Genomic DNA, 11,002 nt, shown 5'->3' on the forward strand with positions numbered 1-11,002 from the left:
TCTTCTTTTGCCTCCTTCTGTCCAGGCATTTTTTGCTGTACATGTCTCTGGGTTCTTCATCTGCATTATTTTCCATCTTCGTCTCGGTATTTCTTTACGTCTTGCTAGTCTCTGGTTCATTTCCTATCCACCCCTATAACCTGGCTTTGTATCATATGTTCTGGCTTTCTTTCTCTCTCTTCTTCACTTATCATTTTATTGCTGTAAAAGTTCATGTTCACTATGTGTCAGCTGTGCTCACTGCTTCCTGCCTGCCTTGCTCTCCCCCCCCCCCCCCATCCCCGCTGCAGCCCACTTGCTGAAAAGCATGCCCCCCAACATGAGGCTGCTGCACCACTCTGCGGCTTTGTGTGCTATGGGCCGGGGCTTCAAGTAACTGTCCGGTTAGGCTTCGGCTGCATGAGAACAGACATGGCAGCATATCCTCATAATTTAATCAAGACAGAACTAGTGGAAAGGATATAGGGAAACTTTTATAATAAAATGTCAGACGTATATCTGTGTGTACCACAGGGGAGGGTGTATTATAGAGTCAGGGTTACCTGGTGTGTTAGGAGTGGTATGTGAATAGTCTCTCTGGTGATCCTATGTATAATAAAGGGCATCTGCTCAGTCCTAATACAGCGGTGGTGAGCCGCTACTAACAAAACAAATAGTGACAGTAAGAATAAGACAATGGGGTGTATTCAATGCGGACGGCGAGGGGGTTAAACGGCTGAGATCGCCGAAAACAAGCGATACACTCCCTGCACTGGCAGCTCACCCTATTCAATGCCAGAGGACAGCGAGGTTTCCCCCAAACAGCGAGGCTCAGGCCTAATGTAGGGAGGCCCGTGCATATAGCCGCGTTCTTCGCTGTTTTAGCGGCTGCATACGCCCTCACTCCATAAACCTAGCGAGGGGGAAACAGCATGTGCAGGGGGTCAGTTGAATACTGACCCTGCGAGCTGTGACAGCAAACAGGAAGCACTTCTCGCTGTCACGGCTCGCAGAAAGCATTGAATACACCCCTATATTAGCTGCCGATGGTGTCAAAATACAGTGTGGTGAGACTTTCAAGTACATTTTAAATATATAGTAATTTAATAAAATGGTATAATAACAATTTCAATTAAACAAGTAAGATTAGCACACAAACATTACTGAGTGGCTAAAATGTTAAACATAAATGTAATTTTAGCACCAAAATAATCAAATAAAAATAGTATAGATCGATGAGGAAGAGTAGCTTATTTTATAGGATGAGGCAGGTATCAGAAGTTGCACAATGCGAATCAGCAATGTGATTTTATCAGGGGTCTTGACCCCTTGATGAAGTCACATTGACGAAACGCATTGTAGAACTTCTGATACCTGCCTCATCCTGCAAGATCTTGACCCCTTGATGAACTCACGTTCTGACACCATCGGTCACTAATCTAGTCTTATTCCTACTGCACATGTGTGTGTTTGAGAACTCCCTGAATAAGGTTATTGGCCAAATATGATCCTTCTCTGTACTGAAAGACTGGAAAGGCTACTTTCTGCCATTAAGCCGCATGGCATAGCTAGGTTACTGCTTTCTATATGAGAGGTGAGTTTTACCTGCAGCTACAGGGAGGCATGGTTCTTTACAGTCTGCTGTTACGTTACATGGGCTTTACAGTTCCCCTAGTAAAGTAAATGCAAATTGCTATAGAAATCTTTTTCAAGGTAAAAATTATAAATTATGCTTTGCAAAGGGAAGCTATCAAAGGACCTATTGCATGAAAGTTTCCATAACGAACCTCACTGCTTACAGGTGGGGTAATGGGACCTACACACTGGGCGATTTGAGGGCATTTTTTAAGCAGTCTCACTACATCACTTAGAAAATGCCCCTTCATCGCTCAATGTGTAGGGGCAATAGCGAAGCATTATCAAGCATGCTGGATGAATCTCCAATCGCCGGAGTCAGGACCAGCGGAGAACACTGGCCATGACAGATCGCTCAGCACACAGTGCTAACATGCCGTTGTTTGCTGACCAACCTTACTGAGTGTTCTAGCATCACTCAGAGCACTTCAGCATCACCCCATGTGAAGGACCCATAAGATTGCCTGAAAACTAGTGAGCTGTGAGAGCTTTTCTGTGTATTTCAGTGAGTAAACAAAGACTCCTAGAAATGCATTACTGATTGAAATGAATGGGGAAAAGCTCAGGGCACGCTAGAATAGTTCCACAACCGCAATTGCCACTAATGCCTTTGTTTTTAGTGGGGCTGGAGGTCAGTACTTAATAGTTTTATTAAACGTTCCCCTACAAGCAATAACAGCGGGGTAGAATGATAGCCTGCACTTTAAGCCATGTGTACTTCTGCAGCAGTAATACCTGCTTACTACAGAAGTGGTTTCAAGCACAAACTTCTGTGTTTTTTTAGTTTTGCTTTGGGTGAGTGATCTGTTTATGATGCTCTTTTCATTAAGTACAGTAGTTATGGCTTTTTTATAGAATGATAATAACCAGCTGCCACTATTAGCAGATTTCTATCTGGCTATATGACTGGGCATATGATAATAATTTCTTTGCAACTTTTAGTCTGGATGTATGATGGGGGATAGAGTCAGAATCCTGATGGATCCTGAAGGTAAACTAGATGGTTAACCCTTTGAGTGCAAAGTGAATTTGTTATAATAGGTGTGAAAATTGGCAAGCAAACATATTTAGTCATCATAAGGACCTGTAATTTATTTTATTTTTTTTGTTTTGTTACAAAACATTTTTATTTGAATTTATATAACAAATGTGAGCAATATTGGCAATTCTAGTAGATATTTTGCACATGTCACAGATGTTGGCACTCAAAGAGTTAAGGTTAGGCTGTGCGGGTATAGGTAGGGGAGAAAACTGAGGGTTAGGAAGCAGAAGGGGTGGGTTAGGGGTATGGTTAAAATATCGGGATCTATCAGGAGTTGGATAATTGAGATGTCACTGTCAGCAACGTGACCGTATGGATAGCAACTGCCAACATTTTATACCTGACTGAGATCTGAGCTCCGACAATACTAACCTAGCAATTGATATCTTATTCCAGAACAGTAGATCTAAGCAACTTACATGATCAGTGGCCACAATTCTGGTGCGTCTCTTTGTATAAACTCTATGTAGGATTACAGTAAGCCTGAGTCTACAATATGTTAGACTGAATTAATATACAGGGATAATGCAGTAAGTGGTGGTAGCCCTATTCCACACTATGCAGTGGGAGTTGTACTGATTGTCGGGGGCTTTGTCATGGTCTTATGGGTGGAAGTAGTAGTAAGGGCACAGGCTCCTATTATGGAATTACTGAAGCTCATTTATTTTGTCTCTTCCACACCTCTCCTTCCCATTCCAGTGCTTCTATATCCACATTAGCATAGTGCCCCCATTATGTATGCATACAGCGCTGGTGATCGCATATGAAAGGAGACCATATATTATGTCAAGTCATGTGATCCTCTCCACAAAGCTTGTTGTGTATGGGGCTCTGTGTAAATCAGCCAAATAAAATTTAGCACTTACAATAACCTGTACTGATCATTTGGATACAGTATATAGGACGGTATAAGTGGACCGAGAGGGGGCAAGCGCATAGAAGCCCCTTGGGTGCCCACGCCTATTCTATTTTCCCTCTGTTGGGGTCGAGGACCCCCAGGAGATATAATTGCTCATGTGAGTCAGAATCCTGACTTTCGGTCAGTCATCCAGCACCACTCTAGCACCTGTATCTGTGTAGTCACCTGTGAATGACTATTTGTCCCTAAAAGGCACCTACAGTAAATGATCTTATAGGTTAAAGCAGAATGCTCCACATATACCAGGGATGTGATGTGGCACATTGATTATTATGTCAAATGTAATTAACTTGTAATTGCAAGATCATTTTCAGATCCACAAAATTATGTTTTGTACAAAAGTCAATTCAGAAGTTTTCTGCCATGTTTTATAATTCCATTAGGCTGGGTCAGAAACTATCAAGTGTGATGGCCTGGAGGTTTTGGAATGCACATTGGTTGTTGGTGGTGACATGCGCTACTGGCATTAGTGGAAGCATGAGATGGTAGTGGTTATGGATGAGTGGCCAGTGCCTGTGGGAGAAGGACTATTCTGGTTCTGTTAGCTGGGATTAGGGTTACATTGACTGTAATTCTCCTTCTAAAGTATATATCCACTGTAGATCTGATTTTTATTCAATACCCTGCTAATTTTAGTGCTTTGGCATCCATCACCCACTGCTGCCACAGTCGCTCAATTTGTCACAGTCCTGTTTGTCTCCCACTCAGCTCCTGTGTGATATGTTTTCTTCACCTGTTACCCATCCTCTTCCCGTCTACTGCTGCTTCAATCTCCTCTTTTCTACCACTGTCTTCTTGTTTCTTTCTCTACTGCCCATCCGCAGTGGCTGTTCCGGACCCACAACCCATACCGATTGGAGATTAGGTATGAGCAAGTCTAACACCACTGGAAGAATTGCATTTCCTACCTACAGTATCATTCCCATTAACACAGTTCTAACAGATGCACCATTGTCCTCGTGGTTTTTTTTTTTTAGTTCTTCTAAACCACTATACAGTATAGTCCTCTTTTTAAACCGTTTGTTAAATGTAGCTGAGGTTTGTAGCCTTTTCCTCCTCAGACCTAGTGCAACTAATGAAGTCTGAGTTTGGATGTCCTAGAGGATGCTGGCTGAGTGCAGGTGTTTATTTAAAATATCTTACAAGGAAAAACCATGCCTTTTGGCCAGTAAAATGCACAGCTGCCAAAGCAGACTTCATTACGTCCTGCCCCATGTCTTTATTTTCTGTTACTGTATATAGTCTTCTAATGTGTGCTAAATCAGACTGCCCCCTAACAACCCCTCTATATTTTGCTCACATGTCGATAACAAAGTGTCTTCCCCCCTGTGGTTTTCAGATGCCTGTTACCCTGATATTCCTGGTCAGAAGAGAAGGCATCCTTACCACACGTCGGATACTTGCATTTCTTTGCAGGAGGTGGGAGACAGACAAGGTCGGCTGGGCACTCAGGACGTGTGAGGACTCATCCCACGGATTTGCTGCTTACTCCATGGACACTATTCCGCACTAGTCACTGAGAGAGGCTCCCACCTCCATAAAGTCACTCAGGACACCCCACCGAATATACCCAGTGCCAGTTGTCTTCCCTCAGTGTTTCACACTGCACCTTCAAGCAGGTTGAGGTGAACATGTCCTGTTACTCACTGCCTGGGCAGAGAGTTGGATCTGGTATTCTTGCTGTATATGTATCAATGTTGTATATAATCTGTGTATAAACCCTGGTCATGTTCCTAACAGGCCACGCTGCAACATGCACTGAGCTGTCTGTAGTTGTGACCCCCCCACAATAGAGTGCCAGTATAGTAGTGCTTATGTGTAGAAATGATTAGCACTACCTGCTACAGCAATACCGATAAGGTTTTCTGGACTGGAAACTGCAGTATAATATAGGAACAAGCAGCTGTTTTGGAAGCATGGTGCTATACCCTGTACTGCTGCAACTGTAGTGCTTAAAGCAGCATATTTGGTTGCCTGTCAGTGCAGCAGAGAGGCATCGTCACTATATGTTCTCTTCTCGTGGCTAATGAGAGACGTGAGTATGTGAAAGGGCATGATAGAGAAATGAGGGTACACATCCCTGCTGCATCACGCTGAGGTAGACTGGTACTGCTGGTAATGTCTGGTGCTGTAGGAGTGTAATACATGTGAGGAGATATGAGGTTAGGTAGTGGCTGTTGTGTGTAATTGGTTTGGGGTCTAGCTGTACCACACGCTCTTTAACATGGTCATCTGCCAGCCCCATGTTTTGTGTCTCATCAGGGCCCTTTACTGCATCACTGTCCTGAAACACTCTTCCTACCAGATCACTTACAAAACTCAGAGCTGTGTACATGTCATTTGGCTGTGACAGAGCTAGGAATCTAGCCTATTGCTGCGTTTCCCTACTTACCTGGCCATTATGTTTTCACGATCACTGTACTCACCCAACCTGTACCCCATACACTTAACAGCGGATATCTCTGGTACCTCACCACTGCAAGCTGAAGGATAAACAACAATCAAGATCTTATTCTTGTCATCAACCTATATTCCAAATATCCTGCTCCACTGCTTCAAGTGGTTAATATGGACATCTCCAGTATTCAGTGCAGTCGGCTTGTTCCCAGGTTCTGCTCAGAGAAAGAGGCTCATCCACTCCCTTATTTTCTGTCATTTGTCCCTGATGATCATCTGAACACCAGAAGCAGTCACCCCGATGCCTAGGTGCTGCTCAGATGTTTTGCCTTGGGAACACCTGCTTAAACCAATACTGACTAATACACCATCCGAGATATGTGGCTGTGCAATGCATGTTGGTTTGTAGAGATTATGCCTCATTGTCAGCTCTCAGTAGTATACATTCTAGACTTAAGAAGGGCCCATGCTACAAGAAGGGCTCTTCAGGAACTTTACTGCAGTTTCAGAATTGTCCTAAAATAATAATCATTTAAGGGACACTTAAAGTTAATTCTACACCTACGTCACAGATATTAGTCTACTCCCTTAGAGATGCACAAATAAAAAATGTAATTGATTTTGTGGGTACTGTATATATAGCATTGTACCTGCTAAGTGAATTGACACCAAAGAATTGCCAGGGGATATTTGGACAATTTTTAATGGAAGTGGAACTTTGGTTTTATACATTAATTGGAAAGCCTAGTTTGTGTAGGTGTATGTCCACCAAAGTTGAATGTGGAAACTGTGATCAGGGCAGTGGTTTCCAATATCGGTTCTCAAGTACCCCCAACAATACATGTTTTTCGGGTCACCCGGCAGGTGCACTTATTATTAAGACATGTTTTAAAAAATCCACAGGTGGAGCTTATTATTTCACTTGTGATTCTGTGAGGAGACCTAGAAAACATGCACTGCTGGGGTACTTGAGGACCAGGTTTGGGAACCACTACTCTAGGGGGGGGGGGTCCAGTTGAATGCTAATTAATCTAAAAATATGACCTGGTGACTTTATAAATAGACTAAAACCTGTATCAATGTGCACTCACAATCGATGTTTATGTTGAGGAATTATGTAACACATACTTCCAATATGGTTTATCAGATCATTAACCCTTTCACTATACATATAATACATGTTTTCACTCAATGGTTTGATTACCCTCCCAAGTAGAAAGTCTGTTTTACAAAAAGTGTGAATGAATAACTCTTCACTTCTCCTCCCTTATCACTGCTTCATACATCTACTCCTGAGTGGTTTGAGGCTAACCAAAAGAATCATAGGGTGAATTTTGCGGATGCGTTTTAGCACATACAGAAACCCACAGTTGCCAACATCCTGCATCACTACACCATAAGTGTCCATTTATGTAACCACTTTCGTGCATATGTTAAATGAATGTGTCTGTTGAGCTACAGTGAGGAAGAACATTTGTGATCTCTACAATATCTATTATTTTGAACATTTTCCAATTTATCCAAGTATTGATAAATAAACTGACTCTTGTCAAACAATTACCACGCATAGGGGCAGATGTACTAAGCCTGGAGAAGAGATAAACTGGAGATAAATTGAAAGGAGATAAAGCACCAGCCAATGAACTGTGTTTGAAAATGACAGTTAGGAGTGGATTGGATGGTGCTTTATATATACTTTATCACCAGTTTATCTTTTCTCCAGGTTTAATACATATGCCCCATAGAACCATATCTCCATGTCTTTATTAAACAAATTGATCCTATATTTAGATTTGGGGGAGATTTGTCAAGCTTTGGAGTGAAATACCAATCTGCTTCTAATTGTCATTTTAAAGGATGTGCTGGACCAATGACCATTATAAACCTATGAGCAACCTCTTTCCTCTCCCGACTTATGGTTACCAGTAGGCTTTGGCCTAATACAGAATTGAAGAGTGTGTGTGTGTACGTGTACGTGTACACACACAAACACCTACACCTTTTTCTAAAATCTAGGTAATAGGATGAAAGTGTAGGAGCCCCCACGGGGGCAACCGATCCACAAAACTAACCAGCACTCCACAGTCACAATTCTGTACAGCTACCCCCACCCCAGTCCATGACCAATCAGAAGCTCACCCAGAGAGAAGGGTCACTTTAAGCTGGGTACACTTCAGATGATAATGTGTACCAAGCGACTTCATTGGTGACTGGATCTGGTGGAATGCTGGATTCGGGGGTTGCATACACATTTGCCGATGGTGGGTGGTTGAGGAAGCAGGGGACATGCATTCCATAGAATGTCTCTCGCTAGTGATATCGTCCTGCAATTACAGAAGACATTGCTTACAACCTGCGGGAGTATGAATTGTTAATGATATAGTGTCTACACATTAGGTGATATATGAACAAAATATCATTAACGATTGTCACCAAGCATATTATTTGTTTTATCGTCTAATGCAGGGCTGGGCAATTGCAGCCCTCCAGATGTTGAGGAACTACACATCCCAGAATGCCTTGCATCAGTTTCAGCATGGCCACATAGCAAAACTAATGCAAAGCATCCTGGGATGTGTAGTTCCTCAACTTCTGGAGGGCCGCAATTGCCCAGACCTGGTCTAATGTGTAGGGACCTTTAGGTTAAACAAAGTACTCAAACTGGAATATAGATAATAAAGGTTCAGACCTTCTTGCTATCAAAACTGCTGTATCATATGGGCACTTTTACAGCTAGTAAAGTGTAGTGTTCGTAATTGTCCAATCATATCGAGTGATGTGAATCAAGCACTATCCTACAGCGAAGTGAAAGATTTCTCCATTGCTCGGATCACATTGCCCACAGTTTGGTCAGTACTTGCTCTGCCAGCTGAAGTGCTCTCTTCACTTCAACCTGCCACCATAGCAGTGATTCTACTCTTATGAACTCTATATTTTCCTATATTGATAAGTGCCAGCATTTAAAGTGACATCATCCTCCTGCAAGCATTGGGTTGTGGTTACATGGTTCTTGTTAAAAAAAAAAAACTATATTAAAAAAAAAAAAAAAAAAAAGAGTCCCAGATAACCAGGAAAGTACAAAACTGTCTTGGTTAGCGTGAGCGAGACAAGTGCTTTGAGGGTGTTAATGTTTCAAAACTGCTCAGACAATGCTGCAAGCACAGGCAACATTGATTGCTCAAGCATGATCCTACCTGGCCTATGGGTCTGTTGTAATGCCCTGGGGTGTTTACACCACAAACCTTATGATTTACAATATCACTACGTCCATATCTGCAGTGTTTCTCAATAGCTTATCTTAGTCAGGAGAGCGTTGGCAAATCCTCTGCTAATGATTACATTAAGGGCTCATACGTACAAACTTGTTTTTTTACAGAAAATATTATTTGCTAAGTAAACTAGCTTACAAACAAATTAGTGTACATATTTTAAAGAGATTTTAGAAACCTTCCTGCTGTAAATGTACTGAAATTGTATAAAGAGGGAGAGTGTGAAAGAAGTCTCCTTACCCATTGGCTAGAATTTCTGTCCGTTTCATTGGTTACTGGAAATATTATCAAATATATCTACAGTGTTTATAAACAAGCAGCATTGGAAACGCATAATACATACGTCATTCTCCATATCTCGTCCATATCACTGTTTACATATTGTAAAAGCCATCCTTGTCTGTTTATAGAGTTGTATACATAATACGTGAAGCCAAGCAATATATCATAATCCATGTATGTAACATGCAGGGCATTGCATATCTGTATAATCGGAGCAGGCTGTATGTCCTACCTTTCTATGCATATGTTGTTCTAATTAAATCAACATACTACATAAAGAAATCAACTTAATGACATTACCTGTGCTGCAGTATAAGAGCAAAGATTCTAATAATGCCAGTGTATAACACCTGCGCTCCCCCTACTCACATTGTACCAGTGCAATATGTCTATTCCAACCATGCATGATTACACACATGAATAAACTTTGAGGCTCCTCCAATGTTAATGTGCGTGGTCTCTTATACCATTGTTACAGAAACACAAGGGGGCAGCCTGGTAGAGATACAAGCTCTAAAAGTACTTGGTGTCCATAATTGTGTAAATAAAACCTTTTAGAATAAAGCAAATGGCACTGTTATGTGCAAATGAAACTGCAGTGAGTATGGCTTTCATTTTGTATATGGGGGTAATGTAACTGCAGTCTGATGTGCTGTCATTGTGAAAAAATGGGTTCTTCTAACAAGGTGATGGCAGCCAAAGCTTTGCCTATTAGTGGAAGATAACTGACATTGGCCTTTTCTACACGGCCTAGAAAGTGAACCTTGCTGATGCCTAAATCATACCTCCCGACTGTCCCGCTTTCTGTGGGACCGTCCCATCTTTTGGGAGTCTCCTCTGCCACCTGCTGGGCAGCGGTGAATAGACGCTGTGCACATGAACTTAATGATGACATATAAACACAATTAGCTTCATTTGATATTTTTTTCTAAATGGCCTATGGGTGCCACAAGAAAAAATTCTGGTGCTATAGGGTTCTGAGATTCTAAAAAGTTTGGGAACGACTCCCATATAGCTCTACACTAAGGGCCTGGTTCTGACCTGTTCGCAGCCTAGCAAACAGATGAAAACCACCTGGCCGAATGGGCACCCCACCACCACATGAATCCCCTCACTAGTATGTATGGGTATTACAGAAACATCCCCGAAAAATCATACAGTGGACCCTCACATCATATTTCTGCTGTTCACTAATTATGCCCGCACATCGCCAAAAATGGGGATGGGCGCTGACATGTGACATCAGCCACCAGCCCAGACCAGGCATCACTATGTCTGCGTGTGCAGGGGAATGGCCAGCATTTTTATGGGGATAACCATAACATGCTGGCCAGACCCCTGCTGCAGCACCCTGCCTGCCCTCTTCCCTCCTCGAGCGAACATGAAACTCACTGAAGCCATTGGCTACATTACTTCCTATGGCCATACTGCTCAACCCAAAGTGTTACTCGGAAAGTCAATGATCAACTGGTGGGTGTC

General features: G+C 42.3%; 1 protein-coding gene across 3 annotated transcripts in view; it reads left to right on the forward strand.

Annotated features, from left to right (window-relative positions):
- Positions 1-10,116, forward strand: part of RNF157 (ring finger protein 157) — a 44,130-nt gene extending 34,014 nt beyond the window's left edge. For 2 of the 3 annotated variants that reach the window (XM_083147939.1, XM_083147941.1), the window contains one exon: positions 4,915-10,116. In XM_083147939.1, the coding sequence (XP_083004065.1) occupies positions 4,915-5,036 (122 nt within the window). In that variant the 3' untranslated portion in view covers positions 5,037-10,116. Of the gene's footprint in view, positions 1-4,399; positions 4,441-4,914 lie in introns of all 3 variants that reach the window. The other variant, XM_083147940.1, reaches the window with a different exon arrangement.
- Positions 10,117-11,002: the final 886 nt, after the last annotated feature.

Source organism: Crinia signifera, chromosome 6 (assembly GCF_055691185.1).
Source record: "Crinia signifera chromosome 6, ASM5569118v1, whole genome shotgun sequence".
Lineage (NCBI taxonomy): Eukaryota > Metazoa > Chordata > Amphibia > Anura > Myobatrachidae > Crinia > Crinia signifera.